Source organism: Oncorhynchus gorbuscha, linkage group LG18 (assembly GCF_021184085.1).
Source record: "Oncorhynchus gorbuscha isolate QuinsamMale2020 ecotype Even-year linkage group LG18, OgorEven_v1.0, whole genome shotgun sequence".
Classification (NCBI taxonomy): Eukaryota; Metazoa; Chordata; class Actinopteri; order Salmoniformes; family Salmonidae; genus Oncorhynchus; species Oncorhynchus gorbuscha.
The window spans coordinates 48,353,994-48,377,902 of record NC_060190.1 but is presented as its reverse complement, the minus strand read 5'-3'; the positions used below and the strand labels follow the sequence as shown (position 1 = coordinate 48,377,902).

The 23,909-nt window shown below is 43.3% G+C and overlaps 1 protein-coding gene across 6 annotated transcripts; it reads right to left on the bottom strand.

Moving 5' to 3' along the window:
• Positions 1-1,380: 1,380 nt before the first annotated feature.
• LOC124003910 (epidermal growth factor receptor kinase substrate 8-like protein 3) lies at positions 1,381-18,064 on the bottom strand. 6 transcript variants are annotated; one of them, XM_046312558.1, is made up of 20 exons: positions 17,787-18,064; positions 12,620-12,707; positions 12,419-12,489; positions 12,220-12,284; positions 11,916-12,074; positions 6,357-6,506; positions 6,168-6,244; positions 5,947-6,074; positions 5,519-5,691; positions 4,922-5,033; positions 4,411-4,484; positions 4,216-4,290; positions 3,823-3,968; positions 3,356-3,524; positions 3,227-3,258; positions 3,029-3,125; positions 2,804-2,911; positions 2,601-2,686; positions 2,085-2,217; positions 1,381-1,956 (listed from the first exon to the last, which is right to left on the bottom strand). In XM_046312558.1, the coding sequence occupies exons 2-20, from the start codon at positions 12,682-12,684 to the stop codon at positions 1,924-1,926; spliced, it is 1,953 nt and encodes a 650-aa protein (XP_046168514.1). In that variant the 5' UTR covers positions 12,685-12,707; positions 17,787-18,064; the 3' UTR covers positions 1,381-1,923. The 6 variants fall into 6 exon arrangements, with proteins under 6 accessions (XP_046168514.1, XP_046168515.1, XP_046168510.1 ...); XM_046312559.1 differs by having other exon boundaries at positions 2,056-2,217; positions 5,947-6,077; positions 17,787-18,063; XM_046312554.1 differs by having other exon boundaries at positions 5,947-6,077; positions 17,787-18,063.
• Between the last annotated feature and the right edge of the window lie 5,845 nt (positions 18,065-23,909).

Here is a 23,909-nt window from a genome sequence, read left to right as displayed (position 1 = left end):
AGTTCAGTGTGTCAAATCGGAGGGCATGCTGTCCGGTCCTCTGGCAGTCTCTATGGGGGTGCCACAGGGTTCAATCCTCGGGCCGACTCTTTTTTCTGTATATATCAATGATGTTGCTCTTGCTGCGGGCGATTCCCTGATCCACCTCTACGCAGACGACACCATTCTATATACTTCCGGCCCGTCCTTGGACACTGTGCTATCTAACCTCCAAACGAGCTTCAATGCCATACAACACTCCTTCCGTGGCCTCCAACTGCTCTTAAACGCTAGTAAAACCAAATGCATGCTTTTCAACTGTTCGCTGCCTGCACCCGCACGCCTGACCAGCATCACCACCCTGGATGGTTCCAACCTTGAATATGTGGACATCTATAAGTACCTAGGTGTCTGGCTAGACTGTAAACTCTCCTTCCAGACTCATATCAAACATCTCCAATTGAAAATCAAATAAAGAGTCGGCTTTCTATTCTGCAACAAAGCCTCCTTCATTCACGCTGCCAAACTTACCCTAGTAAAACTGACTATCCTACCGATCCGCGACTTCGGCGATGTCATCTACAAAATTGCTTCCAACACTCTACTCAGCAAACTGGATGCAGTTTATCACAGTGCCATCCGTTTTGTCACTAAAGCACCTTATACCACCCACCACTGCGACTTGTATGCTCTCTTCGGCTGGCCCTCGCTACATATTCATCGCCAGACCCACTGGCTCCAGGTCATCTACAAGTCCATGCTAGGTAAAGCTCCGCCTTATTTCAGTTCACTGGTCACGATGGCAACACCCATCCGTAGCACGCGCTGCAGCAGGTGTATCTCACTGATCATCCCTAAAGCCAACACCTCATTTGGCCGCTTTTCGTTCCAGTTCTCTGCTGCCTGTGACTGGAACGAATTGCAAAAATCGCTGAAGTTGGAGACTTTTATCTCCCTCACCAACTTCAAACATCTGCTATCTGAGCAGCTAACCGATCGCTGCAGCTGTACATAGTCTATTGGTAAATAGCCCACCCATTTTTACCTACCTCATCCCCATACTGTTTTTATTTATTTACTTTTCTGCTCTTTTGCACACCAATATCTCTACCTGTACATGACCATCTGATCATTTATCACTCCAGTGTTAATTTGCAAAATTCTAATTATTCGCCTACCTCCTCATGCCTTTTGCACACAATGTATATAGACTCCCCTTTTTTTCTACTGTGTTATTGACTTGTTAATTGTTTACTCCATGTGTAACTCTGTGTTGTCTGTTCACACTGCTATGCTTTATCTTGGCCAGGTCGCAGTTGCAAATGAGAACTTGTTCTCAACTAGCCTACCTGGTTAAATAAAGGTGAAAAAAAAATATATAAAATAAAAATAGAGACTGACTTGATTTGATATAATGTGATTTACTCATTGAAGTGTGCATACATAGCACTACCGAAGTAAAATATATGTGGGTTGATTACATTACATCAACAACACGATACTATACAGAAAAAGTATTGTAACACTTAACATTAATTTATGCATGTAGAAATGGTGACTTTAAAAAAATCCTCAAGATCAATCATAGAATCAAGTGGCATCAACACTGGTTTTATAGAATACATATGGTTAAATATAGTGCTGAAGTTAGCAGCTGACACAGAATATATATATATATATATATATATATATATAGAGAGAGAGAGAGAGAGAGAGAGAGAGAGAGAGAGAGAGAGAGACTCTTTCTTTAAATATTGGATTATTAAATGGAACAAAAAAATATAGAGTTTTGATACTTCCACGCTACATACTTTTAAATAAACTCAGCTTACTCAGTGTTTTCAGTAGTTATAATCAGAATTTTTCTATTGCACAGCGAAAAGGGATAACACATAAAAGTCCCGACACATTTGTGACTCTCTGGTACTCCCGTCTCCTCCCCTCCTAAGGCTCCATGGACCTTACCTCACTGGCAAACTGGAGTGGAATGAGAAAAACCAAGGTCAGGAATAGGACTGGGATTTAGAAATCAGCGTGTTACCTGTCATGTACAAGAATACAAATCAACAGTTGTACCGTTAAAGCCAGGGTGGTGTGGGACCTACAGCCATGGCAGACTTGATGGTCTGGAGCTGGAAGAAGACCCGCCCCCCCTCCTCAGGACACACTATCTTCAGCTCTTCTCTCGTCATCCCCAGGAGCATAGAGCCACTCAGCACACCCAGACAGCGCACCGTGCTGATAGACAGAGAGAGGGAGGGAAGGAGTGAAAGTGAAGGAGACATTTTTACAAATCTGGGAAAAGAGAATACTCATCCTGTCATTTCTCATACTCACTTGTGATTGACTACAGTCGTTGTAAATGACATGTATGCCTACAGTGATCACTAAGCTATAAGTATTGTGATTGACTACAGTCGTTGTAAATGACATGTATGCCTACAGTGATCACTAAGCTATAACTATTGTGATTGACTACAGTCGTTGTAAATGACATGTATGCCTACAGTGATCACTAAGCTATAAGTATTGTGATTGACTACAGTCGTTGTAAATGACATGTATGCCTACAGTGATCACTAGGCTATAAGTATTGTGATTGGGAGTTTGAGTGCTCTTACATTTTACTGAAGCCCTTATACTCCAGCCAGGCCTTCACCTGGTCAGGCTTGGACCTCTTGGTTAGGGAGGGAGGACCACTGGTTTCCTGACAGGGAGGATAAGGTCTCTATAATGACATACTCATACAGTAAACGCCATACACATGGAGCATACACAGCAGGCTTTCCAGTATGAAGTTTTGCTGGGTGTTGGGGTATCTTGCCTGCTTTTCCTGCTCCTTGTCCTGTGACTCCAGTACATTGTTGGGTATGAAGCCCTCCTCTCCTCTGTCGCTCCTTACTCGCCACCATTTCTTTGACATGTCCAGTAGCTGTGGATGCACAGAGCACATACTGTACACACTCTTGTGTCAAAACCTATTGGGCGGGCGGGCGGGCAGACAGACTTCAGAGTACTGTTAACATGTAGTAGTGTTGAGTAGGCTCACCTGTACCACCTCTCCCTTGGAGATGCTCAGCTCTCTGTTGTTCCTTGCCGTGAAGTCATACATCACACGCATGTAACTGGGGTTTGACTCATCTGGACTGAAAACACATACATAGATCTATAGACGCACACAGACCAGCATGTATCCATAATCATTTCATGGCTTTTAAATTGTATATAATACTTTGATAATGCATACCGTGGTGGCGGAGGCTTGAATGGGGCCGACCTCTACAGGGGAAAAGTTTGGAAGAACTTATTGAAAAAAACCTTATTGGAATTACCCAGCCGGTACAGAACGATAAGATGCAGCTCACTGGGCAAATACCTTTTCAGGGGTGGAGCGCGGACTCTGACTCTGACTCTGTTTCTGACTCTGATTCCTTCTCTCAGGCTCTCTCCCTGGGAGAGAGTGGGTCAACTCCAGGGGCTGCCAACCATCATAGAACTCCAGAGTGTAGGTAGGGATGTCCTCATCATCCTCTAGCCATTTTGTACTGTTAAGACATCAGGGATACAGGGAGCCCTTGTCAAAATGTATGGAAGTACACAGAGCACCACTGACTGACAGTAACTCCCCATTCCCAGATACCCATTGGTGGTCCTTCTGTAGCTCAGTTGGTAGAGCATGGCGCTTGTAACGCCAGGGTAGTGGGTTCGATCCCCGGGACCACCCATACGTAGAATGTATGCACACATGACTGTAAGTCGCTTTGGATAAAAGCGTCTGCTAAATGGCATATATTATTATTATTATTATTATTATTATATTATGGTGTGATGCATGTGTCCCACCTGGGGACGTTCCAGGCGTCTCCCAGCGACTGCCACAGCTGGTCCTCCTCAGGAGTGGCCTCCTCACTCAGCAGACGGATACACTCAGGCTTCAGCAGGGGCGCCACGATGGTGGGGGGCAGCTCCTCAGGGCTGTGGGACACCACCTGGAGAAGGGAGGGGGTAGCGGTAGGCGGTCAGGTAACTGGGTTTTAACTGTTTTAGCGGTTGATTCTACAGCAGCACTTGCCACTAAGGGTGGGAAACAAGTCTTCTGAACTCATTGATAGGAAGATGTGTCATGTACTGTCAATTATTTTAGGCTGGTTCAAAACACTACTTTGAAAATGGTTCATGGGTGTGTCAAGAGCTGCTTAGAAAACAAAGATGGCGTAAGCAGTAGGAGTAACTTACAAATGCCAGGGTGGAGAAGAGGCAGTGGACAAATTCCGGAGCACTGGGATGACTAATCTTTCCATTGAGCTCCCCCTGTCACAGTGAACAGACCAAAGGTACTTTGATTAAGCTCTCAGATTAAATGACTGGCATGTATTACATCATGAGTGTGCAACACAACAAGCAAAATAGCTGAGATATTTTGATACACACCAGAAGGTTGAACCCGCATTTGATTTTCTGGAGACAGGTTTCAAATTCCTCTGCTGGTGGCATGCCTTTAATGCCTGGGACATTTAAAAAAAAAATGGCATCAAAATACAAAAACCTCAGATCAGTTTCCCCACTGCCACTGCCATGTTGCACCTGAATATGGGATAATCCCCAGGGGTTCAGGTGGGGGAGCCAAGATAAATGTTAAGGTTATTCCAAATGAAAGGCTCTGCATGGTCAATCCGGTGTCTGCAGAAATCAGTGTATTCATACCTCTTGTGCTTCACAGAGCAGAGCAGTTGAGTTTGTGTTTATACAGGACCTCCCGCCCCCAACATACCGCCCCCACCTACCGTCAACCAATCATGTCATTGCAGAGCTATACTGAGCCCTCTGCTTTGTTACAAAATGTGGGAGATCCTTACTTTGGTTTATACCTAGAAATGTATACCCACACGGTAGCGCTGGCTCCACTTGCGTAGCCTTCTTTGGAATAAGGAGAAACACACACCTTTATCTTTATTCTTCTTCTTTCTCTTTTTCTTCTTCTCGGCTTTGGCTGCTGCAGCGGCGACTTGGCCCATAAAGATCTCAATGTCATTGAAAATATGATTCACGATGTCCTGTAGAAAACAAAAAACATGTTGTACAATATCCATATGCAAACCACTACATTCACCTTCAAGGGCAAATCTGCAGTTGCTACATCAATTTCTGGACTTATGATATATATATCTATTGATTCTTGAAGAATATCATTTACAAATGCCTCATGAGCTTAGTTCAACTGCCGCACCCCTTCAGGACCCACAGTATAAGCTTGTTACGCCAATGTTTTTAAACAAAATAAATGTAAACAAACACTGTATAGCCTCAAAACATGCTTAAAACTATTATTTTGATATCATGGATGGACAGTCCTTGCATCCATAGCTCTGTCTATGAATTTGAGAGTGGTTACTTTTCTCCCACCCCATCCATCAGCTTTTGACAGGAACAGTGGCAGGACAAATGCATTGTTATTGTTTCAACTGCTGATTGCCCCTTTAAGCTATCATCCACAGTACTGCTAACATTAATAATATAATGATAGAGGCAGAGCACTGACCACATTCCTATTAGTCTCTGTGTATGGGCGTGGAGGAGAGACAAGGGCTGGCTCAGGCTCAGGCTCCTCCTCCATAAAGAGGTGTTGAACTGGGGTTTCCTTCCTGGGAGGGAGGGGCTCTTCTCTGGGCATGGGCGGTGTAGGCATAGGTACAGGTGTAGGATCTTCATCTACTGAACACATAGGAGTGAAACAGGTTGACTTCCCATAGATTTAGAAATACAGTATTTATTGTTTTCAAGATATTTGACCAAACCTTGACTAAAGCTATTTATCTGTCATTAACACAGGAAACAAACCCTTGAGCTAATAGTCTCAGTTTATTTTTTAGAGTGATCTAGGCAAGCCCTTCTGACCTCACAAGTTACAGTCCTCTTGATCAATGGTTTCCTATAACTACTTTGGTTTGGAGTATGCCATTGTTATACCATAGTCCGGAGCGCTCCATTGAGCTGAGTGATCTTCGGGAGGAGTCCATTCTCTCTGCTCAGTTGGTGGGTCAGCATTCTGAAGATTCCTAACAATTTGATGGCCAGCCATAACTTCCAGATTGCTCCTGCTAGAGATAAAAGGTGAGAATGAGCACATACTAAGGTAAGCTACACCGTTTTAAACGCACTGTTGTTGTTTTGGACTGTTTTGTTGTTACCTGTTGTTTCTGCGATTGTTAACGTCATCTCTCTGGTGAGGGAGCACTCTCTCTAGGTCCCGTTTTATGAAATCGGCCTGAAATAAATCACTAACCTCCATTTTCACAGCCATTTTGAAACATGAGAGAAACATAATGGTCCTAATACAGTCTGGAGAGAGGTTCATGGATGCATAACATTCTCCTCACCCTGAGGTCCTCACACTGGAAAATGAAGACACTGGTGGTCCTCTTGCTGTGGTCCTTGACGGTCGCAGTCAGCAGGGAGTTGTACACACAGCTGTCCATCACAGCCTTTAGCTCCATGATGCTGCTCAGAGCCAGGGACTCCAGCTCCTCCTGAACCCCACACAGGAAGAGGGGAGAGGGAGAGAAAATAGTAGGTCAGGAATCAAAAACCCCTTGGATTTCTTCACATTTTGTTGCGTTATAAAGTGGGATTGAAATAGATTTGTGGTGATTTTTTTGTCATTGATCTACGCAAAATACTCCATAATGTCCAAGTGAAAAGCAAGTTACACATACTTGTACAAATGCACAAATGTACAATTGTTAAATAACTCAAATATAGTAGTTGCATAAGCATTCCCCCCTTTGTTTAGGCAAGACTAAATTAGGGCTTTATTCAATACACATCGCGGAAGTTCAGGGTTACAGCGTGAGTGGAATTTAAAGGCTTTAGAGTAGACTACATTTACAGTAAAAGTTGCATGTCGGCTCAATCATAAAATGACCTGTTCATATCTATTGCGGAATCTGTAATGGTTCAGCATTTCAGATTAAATACAGCGCTTAGTTCAGGAGTAAAATGTTCCTTAACAAATCACATAATAAGTTACATGGAGTCACTGTGTGAAAAAATAGGGGTTGACATGATTTTTGAATGACTACCCCTGCCTCTGTCCCCCATACATACAGCATCTGTAAGGTCCCTCATTCAAGTATTGAATTTAAAGCACAGATTCAACTACAAAGACCAGGGTGATTTTCAAAGCCTCATAAAGAAGGTTAGTGATTGGTAGATGGGTAACAATAAATATATCAGACATTGAATATCACTTTAAGCATGGTCAAGTTAATAATTATGCTGTGGAGGATGTATTAAACCACCCAGACACATCAAAGATACAGTCAACCTTCTGAACTGAGCTGCAAGACAAGAAGAATCCTGTTCAGGGATGTAACCATGAGGCCATTGGTGATTTTAAAACAGCTACAGAGTTCATTGGCTGTAATGGGAAGAAATTATGACCTAAATGGCAGAGTGGAAAGATTCAAGAATAATGCAAATATACAGAATAAAACTGTTCCAAAATATGCCACAAGGCACTAGAGTAATACTGCAAAAAAAATGTTTGGTGCAAATCCAACACAACAAACACATCACTGAGTAACTGCCTCAGTGATGGTGGCTACATCATGGTATGGATATGCTTGACATTGGCAAAGACTGGGGATAAAAAATAAATGGGAAAAATAAATGGCATGGAGCTAAGTGTAAAGGGCTTAATGTGGTTTTATTCCAGCCACTAGGAGGTACTCGGATGAAGCTCATGGGGAAATAAAGAAGACAATATTATAATCTCATAGAAAGGGAATACATTTGGAGGCACTGCTGAGATTGATTTTCAGGTTTGCACCGGCCCATATTCTTTGATCGGACAACGAGTGAGAGACGTTGGGAGAGTAGCTAGCCAGCTAACGTTAGCGGGCTGACAACCAAACGGATTGGAGCTATCTTGCCATTGCCTGCATTGTTGTTGTTGCCACGTGAGTAGGACAATATGAGTTGAGAGGGAAACGTTGTTGGATAAAATCGAACAGAGTTTATGGACTTTAAGTGAAGACAATTGTTGTTGTCGAATAGGAGGTGTTGATGACTCTGAAGTAAAATGTAGGAGCCATTGCACATTACTGCGCAAACTGATTGAGGATTACTGTGAGAATGAGGATTTAATGGAATCAGAAGATGAGGGAATGTCTTGGTAGCTTCAACCGAAAGAATAAATAAAAAAATATCGGACTCGGAGGATGCTGCGAAAGGTCTGCCGACAAGTTCCAGCCATTCAGTGCCAATGAAGCAAATGGACAGTGAACCCAGCGGAGAGAAAGGAGCTGCGGCAGGACGAAAAGAGGTGGGAAGGCCTCCTCAACTCAGCTTCAACAGCCTAGAACATCAGATTGAAAATGGACTGAGAAAAGGATACAGTGAATTAGAAATGATAGAAGCAGTAATCAAAGCTGTGAGCCCAGGGCTTAAGATGAGGAGTTATCTGGAGGGGAAAACAGACCTCTAGGGCACATCTTGAGGACACATTACGCAGAGAAGGATGCTACTCAAATGTATCACAAGTTGACTAAAGCAACACAAGAGCCAGGAGAGTCTGCCCTGGACTTCCTAGTCCGAGTCTTTGACAGGAGACAGAAAGTGTTATCAGCCTCAGCTCGTGCCCAGTCAGGACTGGAATATGGCACAGTTAGTCAAGAGCCAATGTCTGCAGGCCATTGTTATTGGAAATAATATATACAATTCCCTCCTGAGTAAAATTGATGCGAGCAATGAAGCAAACAAAGAACTGACCTGTCAGGTAGCATCATTAGCACAGTCAGTACAGGGACAGGGTGACAGTTCAACAGAAATCACTCCAATAGAAAATCAAATACAACCAACAGAGAGAAAAAAAATGCAAAAGTTGTTATGGACTGGTCAACAGACTTGCCAGCATTGCTACAAAGACTCTATTCAATCTGCATCAGAACTCAGAGTACACAGAGGAATGCTTGCTTACAGCATGCAGACGTGACATTGTCAAACAAAATGGATTCGTCCCTGTATCCCAAGAGAGGCCCCCTTCAATGATGAAATTGTGTTATTTGAACCGGACGTGAGTGTGACCTGGGGACTGGACCTACAAAGTCAAGTCATGAAAACATCAAATTGCCCATCTTGAAAAGTTGACATTGCAGTAGTGAATACTACCAAACATGACAAACAGGGATAGGAACCTTACAGAGAGTGGTAGCGTCTCACCCAGTTCCTGTGCCCAGTGGAGAAAAGGTTACTGTAGCACAGACTCATGACAGATCCCACCGGAGCCTGGCCCTGACACCAGTCACATAGAGTGGTGGGACACAGCTGTAAATGTACAGCACTTGAGCCAAGAACAACAAGAATTAGTCAAACAGATGCTCAGATAGGAATCAGCCAATTTTGCCTAAGAGGACATGGACATAGGGTGCATTGAAAATCTCCAAATGCCGATAACCTTGACTGATAACATACCAGTGGCAGAGGTTCAATGGTGTGCCACGCCCCTTGTATGCTGAGGTGAAAAGCCAACTCCAGGGGCTCCTGAATAAAAACTTCATCGGGATGTCAACATCATCATTACCGTCACCTCTGGTCTGTGTACGGAAAAGGATGGGTGTCTAAGACCTTGTGTTGATAACAGGGGATTGAAAAAGAAGACTGTTCTAGACAGGCATTCCGTACCCCGTCTACAGGAAATACTTGATGGTTTAGGAGGAAACTCATGGTTTACAGTTTTAAAGGATAGGTATACCACCAAGGCCTTGTGGGAGAGGAGTCCAGAAGATACACTGCTCCTTGGGCCTCATGTCAATGGAACAGAATTCCCTTTGGCTTATCAAACAGTCCCTCTGTCTTCCAACGAAGCATGGAGGAAGGTTTAGAGGGTATAAGAGATCTGTATACCATATTTGGATGATGTGCTTATTTTTAGTTATTTTCTTCAACATTTGGAAGATTTTCCTTTACGTACTCAGGCAGCAAAATCAATGGGGTATTAAACTCAGGGTTGATAAGTGTGACCTATTCAAGAATGAGGTCCATTATTTTGGAAAAATAATTTATACTAATGGTTACAGTTATGGATACTAAATCAATTGTAGCAGTGCAAGAGCTGGGAAACATGTGAGAGAGCTGGGGAAACTACTGGGGTTTCTAGGGTACTACATGGGCTAAAAGTAAGAACTTCTCACAACATGCAAAATGTCTCTATGACTTACTAGCAGTGAAGTTGGAGACCCCAGCATCTGGGAAGTGAAGGACCTAGATAGCTATGCAGTCGGGACAGGCTCTGCCCCCACCAGAAGGTTATATGGGAGGATGCCCACCAGAGAGCATTAGAACACTTGGTGAATGTGTTGACTAATCCACCTGTGCTTGCTTACCCAGATTTCAAGGACCCTTTTATCCTGCACGTTGATGCCTCTGAAGAGGGATTGGGAGGTGTGTTATACCAACGACAAAGTGGCAAACTGATTCATTGGATATTGCTCCTGCACTATCACACAAGCAGAGAGAAACCATCACCTTCACTGGAATTCTTGGCCCTAAAATGGGCAGCGACTAAGCAGTTCCGAGATGACCTATTTTATGTTCGCTCTGTGACAGTGTACAGGGATATTAGCCCCTTGACATAGGGACTAACTACAGCGAGACTGAATGCCACCGGTCATCACTGGGTGGCGGAGCGGTCAGACTTCAATCGCACACTGAAGTAGCGTCCTGGAAAGGTAAACATTGACGCAGACTTTCTGTCACGCTCTCCTTTGCATGCTGAACATTACATGGAAGAATGCACCGAGAAACACTCACCTGAGATGGTAAAAGCAACACTCAGTAATGTTCAGCCACAACAGCATGACTGTTAAACTTGGATATCCGCGGTCACACTAAGGCCATCAGTGCAAGAGTAGCTGTCATGGTGGGGGGAACAGTTACAGACCGGCAGTCTCCACACCATCTCATGTAGGCTCAGTTAAAGGATGCGGCTGTATCTGGAATCTTGGAACGATAAAGGCAAAGGACTAATCCTAAACCAACAGAATGACAACAAGAGTGATGCGAAATCACAGTTACTGCAAGAGTGGAACAGGCTCCATATCTCACCAGAGGGATTACTACAAAGGAAAACAACAAAAGGACACAAATAGTTGTCCCAAGTCAATACATAACACTACTTTAATGAGTACTTTCACACTAAAATGGCCCATCTAGGAACAAAAAGAGTGTTGAACTTAGCATGAGAACACTTTTATTGGCCATGTGTTCAACATGACATTGAACACTTTATCACAAGTGTGTAAATGCATCAAACACAAGAAACCCAGTGTAATAACTAGGGCCCCAATGCAACATGTACAGTCTACAGCTCCTTTCCAGGTGACTTCAATTGACTATGAGCATGAGGAGAAAAGTAGAGAGGGCTATGAGTACATTTGAGTTATTTTAGATAACTTTACAAAATGTGCACAAGCCTACCCCACCAGAAATAAGTCAGGGAAAACTGCACCAAAAAACCTTGAGAACTTTTTGGCTTCAGAATTTTGAAAAGAATAATGGGCAAATGTTGCACAATCCAGGTGTGTAAAGCTCTTAGAGACTTACCCAAGAAGACTCACAGCTGTTATCGCTGCCAAAGGTGATTCTTACATGTATTGACTCGGGGGTGAATCCTTAATTCATTTTCTTTTTTTTATATATAGAATATTTCTTCCACTTTGACTTTACAGAGTGTTTTAGGTAAAAAATGAAAATTAAATCCATTTTAATCCCACTTCGTAACACAATCAAATGTAATGAAATCCAAGGGTAATAAATACCTGTGACACCTCCTGTATGATCTTTCTCTAATCTACAACACACAATGTCTGTTAGTAAACTGTGGGTATAGCTATGCTCACCCAATGTTTTATTGTCAAGTATAAAGTGTGTGCAACAACCTTAGTCTCGATGTCTGTTAGCAGCAGGTTCCCATCCCGCACCTCCAGGACCATGTCCTGCCCCCAGACCCGGCCCATCCCATCCAGCAGCTTTAGCCTTTCAACACAGTCATTCACATCACGCACCTCCCTACCATCCAGGTCACAGGTGAACAGATGCTGGAGAACAGACACACACAGGGGTTACACATGCATTTGGAATCACAGAAATAGCTGCATAGCTATTGTGATCAAACGCAGACCATTATCAAGGCTAAATGATTAGCATAGTACAATCATTATATTGGATTAACCAAAACAATACCTCTACTCTGTACTGGAATTTGTTCATCATCTTGGTGATAGAGTCCGCATACTCCTTCCTCTGCACTGATGGGGCACATGGGATGATTAACATCTTATGCATAGTTGCGTTTCACAAAACATTCACCTATAATAAACAATGCTTTAGGTAATCAGTTTCAACTGCTCCAGGTCAATATTATGGTTTTCTCTTTACTTACTGTATATTGACTTGGCACTTGGTCTGGACAAATTTGATATCTGTGATAACCGATCATCCACTGAAAAACCACTGCCACAAGAAAATTGAGAAAATAGCATAATAGAGGTTTGATTTCAGAGACTAAATATTCAAAAGTAAATAAGAAATAAACACATAAAAATAGGTTATAACTACAGTGCAAGCTCCAGAGAACACCTACTTGGACTGGACGGACTGGACAGATCCTGCGTAACTGCTAGAGTCTAAGCCATAGAGACTGTACATCCTGGAACCCCTGGGTCACACACCTGTAACATGAGGAGACAAAAAACACACACAAACATTTCGGCACAAATATCAACCACAAGAGCATAATACAGTGATAACTACTGCTGCCAACATAACTGGTACTTCGCCTACCTTATTAGCCAGTGATACAGTAACATAATAACAATCACCTACCATTGTAGTTATTATCATGAGTTATTATACAGGATGTGCTATGAATAGGGTTGCAAAGCTACCGTTTAATTGACAGGAATCTTCAGTTATTTTAGTAAATAACAGGTAATATATGGCAATCGATGGTAACTTTGGTCATTTATACTTGAATAACTTTTAAAAATCTATTCATACATAGTATTATTTTATTTATATCTGTGTCCATACTGTCCTAGAGTTTCTAGTGGATAGACCATATGGTTAAAGAGGAAATTAGGAAGCCTAATTGATGAAAAAAGCATCTAATCAACGATGGCATTATTTACTCTCCAATGATTGACTCTTTTCACAACTGCCATCAGTTTGGCACTAAAATATTTACAACAAAGACATACTGACGTAGCAACAACAACAAAAAAGTGTAGAAAATATATTTAATGAATATTTCATGCTGAAACCCTCATATTAAACACCAATGGTATTCACTCATTTGATGGTTTATATTTTGGATGTTTGACAGCTTTCTCATTCTATTATTATACCTTTATCATATTATTTGATTATTTGATATATTTTACATGTGATGAGACCACACCGAGGGCCAGAGATAATTGCAGACACCTGTAATCATCTCCCGTCTGGATTACTGCAACTCGCTGTTGGCTGGGCTCCCTGCCTGTGCCATTAAACCCCCTTCAACTCATCCAGAACGCCGCAGCCCGTCTGGTGTTCAACCTTCCCAAGTTCTCTCACGTCACCCCGCTCCTCCGTTCTCTCCACTGGCTTCCAGTTGAAGCTCGCATCCGCTACAAGACCATGGTGCTTGCCTACGGAGCTGTGAGGGGAACGGCACCTCAGTACCTCCAGGCTCTGATCAGGCCCTACACCCAAACAAGGGCACTGCGTTCATCCACCTCTGGCCTGCTCACCTCCCTACCACTGAGGAAGTACAGCTCCCGCTCAGCCCAGTCAAAACTGTTCGCTGCCCTGGCCCCCCCAATGGTGGAACAAACTCCCTCACGACGCCAGGACAGCAGAGTCAATCACCACCTTCCGGAGACACCTGAAACCCCACCTCTTTAAGGAATACCTAGGATAGGATAAGTAATCCCTCTCACCCCCCCCCCCTTAAGTTTTAGATGCACTATTGTTAAGTGACTGTCCCACTGGATGTCATAAGGTGAATGCACCAATTTGTAAGTCGCTCTGGATAAGAGCGTCTGCTAAATGACTTAAATGTAATGTAAATGTAATAATCTGAAGTACCCAAAAAGGCCACTAGATGTCATCTGATAAAATAAAAACCTTGAAAGTTACCAAAGTTTGGTAACAAAGGTTTCCAGTAATTTACCCTCCCTTTGCAAACCTAGCTAGGAATGAGTAACATTAGTGTCCAGAGCTGAGCTGAACCATGACGACAAACCTCTTAGTCATCACACCTCAGAAACCCTGTGCTTAGTCAGTCATTATGTTATAAAAGGCTGTATGGTGGACTGTAGTCAAACACAATGCAAATAGCCCGGGTAGTGTTGGGGTTCGTTCCTTGTTCCTTGTCAATCATTGGCTCATATAGAAATTAGCATTCAGTCAATATCTTTAATTAAAACAATCAAAAACCTTTATTAATGCAATTGCAAACAGAAGTTGAAAACGGGAACATAGCACGCATGTTTCCGAGTAAGTTCTGCAAAATAGTTAAAGGTCCAAGTTATTTTATTAAGCCCGAAGTCCAGCCTTAGTGATGTCACGGCCTACGTCATTACCTTCTACTCATGAGACCAAGCCCATGCATACACAGCAATACAAACAAGAGTTTCAGTGCTATCTAAAGGCTCAGCAGTAAATGTCCATTCTCCAAGTTGATTTATAGTGGAATGTCTGACTAGTCTCTTATCTCTTTCACTCCCCTGCAGGGTTCTTTCTCAGTCACACATCTCTCAGTTTCTTTATAAGAGGCAGAGACTAGAAAAGACTGTGGAACAATATTAAACCTTATAATGAATTGTTAATCTGTAGTCTAGGACCTTATAAATGTAAGGAGGGAGGGGTCTTATGACCCTTCCCCTTCTATTAATACAACATAAGCATAACCAATTATTATAATACATCAAACATTCGATACAGCCCCTATCATGACCCCAAGGTGAACCCGACAGTAGCCATTTGACTACCTGTTCGGGAGTCTTATGGCTTGAGGGTAAAAGCTGTTGCGGTAGCAGAGAGGACAGTCTGTGACTGGGGTGACTGGGGTCTTTGACCATTTTTAGGGCCTTCCTCTGACACCGCCTGGTATGGAGGTCCTGAATGGCAGGCAGTTTAGCCCCAGTGATGTACTGGGCCATATGCACAACCTGTGTAGCGCCTTGCGGTCGGAGGCCGAGCAGTTGCCGTTCCAGGCAGTGATGCAACCAGTCAGGATGCTCTCAATGTTGCAGCTGTAGAACCTTCTGAGGATCTGAGGATCAGTCTCCTGAGGGGGAATAGGTTTTGACGTGTGATGAGAATGGGGGTGAGAATGGGGGCGTGCTCAGTCCTCCTTTTCCTGTAGTCCACAATCATCTCCTTTGTCTTGATTACGTTGAGGGATAGGTTGTTATTCTGGTACCACCCAGCCAGGTCCCTGACCTCCTCCCTATAGGCTGTCTTGTTGTTGATCAGGCCTACCACTGTTGTGTCGTCTGCAAACTTAATGATGGTGTTGGAGTCATCTGCTGGCCATGCAGTCGTGGGTGAACAGGAAGTACAAGAGGAGACAGAGAACGCACCCCTGAGGGGCTCCATTTTTGAGGATCAGAGTGGCAGATGTGTTGTTACCTACCCTCATCACCTGGGGGCAGCCCGTCAGGAAGTCCAGGATCCAGTTGCAGAGGGAGGTGTTCAGTCCCAGGATCCTTAGCTTAGTGATGAGCTTTTAGGGCACTATGGTGTTGAACACTGAGCCATAGTCAATGAATAGCATTCTCACATAGCTGTTCCTTTTGTCCAGGTGGGAAAGGGCAGTGTACAGTGCAATAGAGTTTGCATCATCTGTGGATCTGTTTGAGCGGTATGCAAATTGGAGTGGGTCTAGGGTTTCTGGGATAATGGTGTTGAAGTGAGCCATGACCAGCTTTTCAAAGCACTTCATGGCTACGGGTCTGTAGTCATTTAGGCAGGTTAACTTAGTGTTCTTGGGTACAGGGACTATGGTGGTCTGCTTAAAACATGTTGGTATTACAGACTCAATCAGGGACATGTTGAAAATGTCAGTGAAGACACCTGCCAGTTGGTCAGCACATGCCTGGAGCACACGTCCTGGTAATCCGTCTGTCCCAGCGGCCTTGTGAATGTTGACCTGTTTAAAGGTCTTACTCATGTCAGCTACAGAGAGCGTGATCACACAGTCATCCAGATCAGCTGATGCTCTCATGTATGCCTCAGTGTTGCTTGCCTCGAAGCGAGCATAGAAGTGATTTAGCTCATCTGGTAGGCTCGTGTCACTGGGCAGCTCGCAACTGTGCTTCCCTTTGTAGTCTGTAATAGTTTGCAGGCCCTTCCATATCCAACAAGTGTCGGAGCCGGTGTAGAATCTTAGTCCTGTATTGATGCTTTGCCTGTTTGATGGTTCGTCGGAGGGCATAGCAGGATTTGTTATAAGCTTCCAGGTTAGAGTCCCACACCTTAAAGGGGGCAGCTCTACCCATTAGCTCAGTGCGAATGTTGCCTGTAATCCATGGCTTCTGGTTGGGGTATGTACGTACAGTCACTGTGGGGACAACATCCTTGATGCACTTATTGATAAAGCCAGTGACTGATGTGGTGTACTTCTCAATGCCATCGGAAGAATCCCGGAACATGTTCCAGTCTGTGATAGCAAAACAGTCCTGTAGTTTAGCATCTGCTTTATCTGACCACTTTTTTATAGACCAAGTCACTGGCGATTTCTGCCTTAATTTTCGCTTGTAAGCAGGACTCAGGAGGATATAATTATGGTCAGATTTGCCCAATTGAGGGCGAGCTTTGTAAGCGTCTCTGTGTGTGGAGTAAAGGTGATCCAGAAATGTTTTCCCTCTGGTTGCGCATTTAACATGCTGATTGAAATGAGATAAAACTGATTTAAGTTTCCCTGCATTTAAAGTCCCCGGCCATTAGGAGCGCCGCCTCTGGGTGAGCGGTTTCCTGATTGCTTATTTCCTTAGTCATAGCCTAAATCATGTTTAGTCATTTACAGTATATTAGTTGTGCCCTATTGCAATTTTTCCCAATGGACAACAACTTGAAACCAAAAACCTCATTGCTCTTTGAACTTCTGTGATACCTTCATTTATATGATTGAGATGTGCAAACACACATGAACAGTGTAAACAACAAAACTCCATTACATTTCCCATCTGCCCCACCGATTGAAGAGCAACACAAGCAGCTGAAAATGTTGCTATTGTTTTAAGTAAAATCAATGATTGAACAATTAATCCGTGACAAATGTCAGAGGATGGTTTATCATGGTTCAACTATGGATTGACAGCAAGCAACACATCATATTTTTCAGTCATCAATTTCAATCTTTATTAGGGCTAGCTACATAGTTTCGAAATAATTCAACTTAAAGCAGGGAAAAGGACCCTATACGAAGTAGAAATAAGTATTTGAGATACTCATACCCTTGTTCAGCTAAAATGAAACAAAATGTTTCAATCAGCACCATATATTTAATACAAATGTACAGCTCTGTATCCTATTTGTCGGGTTAACAAAGTGTCTCCCTCTAATGAATTACACACAATAATAACAAAAGTCAGTCTTGTAATAAAGTCGGTAATAGAATTCTAAATTTAGCTCAAAGACTTTACTTTTCAGACTAATTGCTTTTATGTAACACTGGAAAACACTTATTACCCTTTTCATCATGTAAACATTAGCCGATCAACCCTTCAGCAGGAATTACATTGAAAAAAACATATGCCTACCTATGGTTTATCGATGTTCAAGGTACCTCACCTGTTGTGTCCGGCAATGTATTTTCTGTGTTATTTATGGATAAAAATCTATTTCTCTCTTCTCCAGATACCGTTCATATTCCAGGCCTGGGGTTTATATTGTGGAACTCTGAACAAATACTACCAAGACTTCGTCATAAAAGACAGGGGCAAAGTCCAGATTCAAAAGTGCATTGATCCATAGAACTAAAAGCATCCAATAAGCGTGTTACTGTTCAACTGAGTGTCAAATTCCTTATGGGAGAAGATGACAAAATCGTAGTCATTTATACTCAGGTCCAGGGCAAGGGTTGTGGGTGTGCCTGGTACTCAGGACGGCATCCCCACAGAGCAAAGGACTCTGTCAAGGAGGGATCCTGGACCCTCCCATACAAAGTCCTGTAAATCACTCCTGTTATCAATCTGTTGTCAGTATGATAGCTACAAGTTATTCAGACCCATTCACTTTTTCCACATTTTGTTACGTTACAGCCTTATTCTAAAATGTATTTTTAAAAATGTTGCCTCGTCAATCTACGCACAATACCCCATAATGACAAAGCAAAAACAGGCTTGTATAACTGTTTACATATTTATTACAAATTAAAAACTGAAATACTGAAAACAGGAGAATCCTGTTTCCATTGATCATCCTTGAGATGTTTCTACAACTTGATTGGAGTCCACCTGCAACAAATTCAATTGAAATGGACATGATTTGGAAAGGCACACATCTGTCTATATACAGTGCCTTGCGAAAGTATTCGGCCCCCTTGAACTTTGCGACCTTTTGCCACATTTCAGGCTTCAAACATAAAGATATAAAATTGTATTTTTTTTGTGAAGAATCAACAACAAGTGGGACACAATCATCGAGTGGAACGACATTTATTGGATATTTCAAACTTTTTTAACAAATCAAAAACTGAAAAATTGGGCGTGCAAAATGATTCAGCCCCCTTAAGTTATTACTTTGTAGCGCCACCTTTTGCTGTGATTACAGCTGTAAGTCGCTTAGGGTATGTCTCTATCAGTTTTGCACATCGAGAGACTGAAATTTTTTCCCATTCCTCCTTGCAAAACAGCTCGAGCTCAGTGAGGTTGGATGGAGAGCATTTGTGAACAGCAGTTTTCAGTTCTTTCCACAGATTCTCGATTGGATTCAGGTCTGGACTTTGACTTGGCCATTCTAACACCTGGATATGTTTATTTTTGAACCATTCCATTGTAGATTTTGCTTTATGTTTTGGATCATTGTCTTGTTGGAAGACAAATCTCCGTCCCAGTCTCAGGTCTTTTGCAGACTCCATCAGGTTTTCTTCCAGAATGGTCCTGTATTTGGCTCCATCCATCTTCCCATCAAGTTTAACCATCTTCCCTGTCCCTGCTGAAGAAAAGCAGGCCCAAACCATGATGCTGCCACCACCATGTTTGACAGTGGGGATGGTGTGTTCAGGGTAATGAGCTGTGTTGCTTTTACGCCAAACATAACGTTTTGCATTGTTGCCAAAAAGTTCAATTTTGGTTTCACCTGACCAGAGCACCTTCTTCCATATGTTTGGTGTGTCTCCCAGGTGGCTTGTGGCAAACTTTAAACGACACTTTTTAAGGATATCTTTAAGAAATGGCTTTCTTCTTGCCACTCTTCCATAAAGGCCAGATTTGTGCAATATACGACTGATTGTTGTCCTATTGACAGAGTCTCCCACCTCAGCTGTAGATCTTTGCAGTTCATCCAGAGTGATCATGGGCCTCTTGGCTGCATCTCTGATCAGTCTTCTCCTTGTATGAGCTGAAAGTTTAGAGGGACGGCCAGGTCTTGGTAGATTTGCAGTGGTCTGATACTCCTTCCATTTCAATATTATCGCTTGCACAGTGCTCCTTGGGATGTTTAAAGCTTGGGAAATCTTTTTGTATCCAAATCCGGCTTTAAACTTCTTCACAACAGTATCTCGGACCTGCCTGGTGTGTTCCTTGTTCTTCATGATGCTCTCTGTGCTTTTAACGGACGGACCTCTGAGACTATCACAGTGCAAGTACATTTATACGGAGACTTGATTACACACAGGTGGATTGTATTTATCATCATTAGTCATTTAGGTCAACATTGGATCATTTAGAGATCCTCACTGAACTTCTGAAGAGAGTTTGCTGCACTGAAAGTAAAGGGGCTGAATAATTTTGCACGCCCAATTTTTCAGTTTTTGATTTGTTAAAAAAGTTTGAAATATCCAGTAAATGTCGTTCCACTTCATGATTGTGTCCCACTTGTTGGTGATTCTTCACAAAAAAATCGCAAAGGTCGCAAAGTTCAAGGGGGCCGAATACTTTCGCAAGGCACTGTAAGGTCCCACGGTTGACATGACATGTCAGAGCAAAAACCAAGCCATGAAGTCAAGGGAATTGTCCGTAGAGCTCAGAGAAAGGATTGTGTCAAGCAACAGATATGGGGAAGGGTAACAAAATATTTCTGCAGCATTGAAGGTCCCCAAGAACACAGTGGCCTCCAACATTCTTAAAAGGAAGAAGTTTGGAACCATCAAAACTCTTCCTGGAGCAGGCCGCCCATCCAAACTGAGCAATCGGGACAGAGCTCCAGAGTTCCTCCGTGGAGAAGTGAGAACCTTTCAAAAGGACAACCATCTCTGCAGCACTCTACCAATCAGGCCTTTATGGTAGAGTGGCCAGACGGAAGTCACTCCTCAGTAAAAGGCACATGACAACCCACTTGGAGTATGACAAAAGGCACCTAAAGAAATCAGACCATGAAAAACAAGATGAAACCAAGATTGAACGCCTGAATGCCAATTGTCATGTCTGGAGGAAACCTGGCACCATCCCTACGGTGAAGTATAGTGTTGGCAGAATCATGCTGTGGGGATGTTTTTCAGCGGCAGGGACCGAGAGACTAGTCAGGATCGAGGGAAAGATGAATGGAGCAAAGTACAGAGAGATCCTTGATGAAAACCTGCTCCAGAGCACTCAGGACCTCAGACTGGGACATCAGACTGAGGGGAAGGTTCACCTTCCAACAGGACGCTAACCATAAGCACACAGCCAAGACAACACGGGAGTGGCTTCGGGACAGATTTCAGTTTTCAATGTTTAATCTATTTGCAAAAATGTCTAAAAACCTCTTTTTGCTTTGCCATTATGGGGTATTGTGTGTAGATTAATGAGGATTATTTAGTTTTTTAAATCAATTTTACAATAAATAATAATAATAAATGTGGAAAAAGTCAAGAGGTCTGAATACTTTCCAAATGCACTGTACATCAGAGTCAGTTGAGAACAACCTGGAATTGGGAAATGTGGCTGAAAGTTTGTATATATTCTAAGCAAATACCTTCAAATGAAATTTTATTTGTCACATGCACATGGTTAGCAGATGTTAATACGAGTGTAGCGAAATGCTTGTGCTTCTAGTTCCAACAATGCAGTAATAACCAACGAGTAATCTAACCTAACAATTTCACAACAACTACCTTATACACACAAGTGTAAAGGGATGAAGAATATGTACATAAAAATATATAAATGAGTGATGGTACAGAACAGCATAGGCAAGATGCAGTAGATGGTATCGAGTACAGTATATACATATGAGATGAGTCATGTAGGGTATGTAAACATTGTATTAAGTGGCATTGTTTAAAGTGGCTAGTGATACATTTTTTACATGCATTTTTCAATTATTAAAGTGGCTGGATTTGAGTGAGTATGTTGACATGTTGATGCACCTGTACTGACCTCGCCTTCTGGATGATAGCGGGTTGAACAGGCAGTGGCTCGGGTGGTTGTTGTCCTTGATGATCTTTATGGCCTTTCTGTGACATCGGGTGGTGTAGGTGTCCTGGAGGGCAGGTAGTTTGCCCCCGGTGATCCGTTGTGCAGACCTCACTACCCTCTGGAGAGCCTTACGGTTGTGGGCAGAGCAGTTGCCATACCAGGCGGTGATACAGCCCGACAGGATGCTCTCGATTGTGCATCTGTAAAAGTTTTTGAGTGCATTTGGTGACAAGCCAAATTTCTTCAGCCTCCTGAGGTTGAAGAGGCACTGCTGCGCCTTCTTCACCACGCTGTCTGTGTGGGTGGACCAATTCAGTTTGTCCGTGATGTGTACGCCGAGGAACTTAAAACTTACTACCCTCTCCACTACTGTCCCGTCCATGTGGATAGGGGGGTGCTCCCTCTGCTGTTTCCTGAAGTCCACAATCATCTCCTTAGTTTTGTTGATGTTGAGTGTGAGGTTATTTTCCTGACACCACAATCCGTCCGAGGGCCCTCACCTCCTCCCTGTAGGCCATCTCGTCGTTGTTGGTAATCAAGCCTACCACTGTAGTGTCATGTGCAAACTTGATGATTGAGTTGGAGGCGTGCATGGCCACGTAGTCATGGGTGAACAGGGAGTACAGGAGAGGGCTCAGAACGCACCCCTGTGGGGCCCCAGTGTTGAGGATCAGCGGGGTGGAGATGTGGTTACCTACCCTCACCACCTGGGGGCGGCCCGTCAGGAAGTCCAGTACCCAGTTTCACAGGGCGGGGTCGAGACCCAGGGTCTCGAGCTTGATGACGAGTTTGGAGAGTGCTATGTGGTTAAATGCTGAGCTGTAATCAATGAACATCATTCTCACATAGGTATTCCTCTTGTCCAGATGGGTTAGGGCAGTGTGCAGCGTGGTTGCGATTGCGTCGTCTGTGGACCTATTGGGGCGGTAAGCAAATTGGAGTGGGTCTAGGGTGTCAGGTAGGGTGGAGGTGATGTGGTCCTTGACTAGTCTCTCAAAGCACTTCATGATGACAGAAGTGAGTGCTACGGGGTGGTAGTCGTTTAGCTCAGTTACCTTAGCTTTCTTGGGAACAGGGACAATGGTGGCCCTCTTGAAGCATGTGGGAACAGCAGACTGGGATAAGGATTGATTGAATATGTCCGTAAACACACCAGCCAGCTGGTCTGCGCATGCTCTGAGGACGCAGTTGGGGATGCCGTCTGGGCCTGCAGCCTTGCGAGGGTTAACACGTTTAAATGTTTTCCTCATGTCGGCTGCAGTGAAGAAGAGTCCGCAGGTTTTGATAGCGGGCCGTGTCAGTGGCACTGTATTGTCCTCAAAGCGAGCAAATAAGTTTTTTAGTCTGTCTGGGAGCAAGACATCCTGGTCCGCAACGGGGCTGGTTTTCTTTTTGCAATCCGTGATTGACTGTAGACCCTGCCACATACCTCTTGTGTCTAAGCTGTTGTATTGCGACTCTACTTTGTCTATATACTGACGCTTAGCTTGGTTGATTGCCTTGCGGAGGGAATCGCTACACTGTTTGTATTCGGCCATGTTTCTGGTCACTTTGCCCTGGTTAAATGCAGTGGTTCGTGCTTTCAGTTTTGCGCGAATGCTGCCATCAATCCACGATTTCTGGTTTGGGAATGTTTTAATAGTTGCTGTGGGTATGACATCACCGATGCACTTGCTAATAAACTCGGTCACCGAATCAACGTATTCGTCAATGTTGTTGTTTGACACATCCCAATCCACGTGATCGAAGCAATCTTGAAGCGTGGAATCAGATTGGTCGGACCAGCGTTGAACAGACCTGAGCGCGGGAGCTTCCTGTTTTAGTTTCTGTCTATAGGCAGGGAGCAACAAAATGGAGTCATGGTCAGCTTTTCCGAAAGGAGGGCGGGGGAGGGCCTTATATGCGTTGCAGAAGTTAGAATAACAATGATCCAGGGTTTTATCAGCCCTGGTAGCACAATCGATATGCTGATAGATTTAGGGACTCTTGTTTTCAGATTAGCCTTGTTAATATTCCCAGCTACAATGAATGCAGCATCAGGATATGTGGTTTCCAGTTTGCATAGAGTCAAATAAAGTTTGTTCAGGGCCATCAATGTGTCTGCTTGGGGGGGAATATATGCGGCTGTGATTATAATCGAAGAGAATTCTCTTACATTTACATTTACATTTAAGTCATTTAGCAGACGCTCTTATCCAGAGCGACTTACAAATTGGTGCATTCACCTTATGACATCCAGTGGAACAGCCACTTTACAATAGTGCATCTAAATCTCTTGGTAGATAATGCGGTCGACATTTGATTGTGAAGTCATTTGATTGTGAA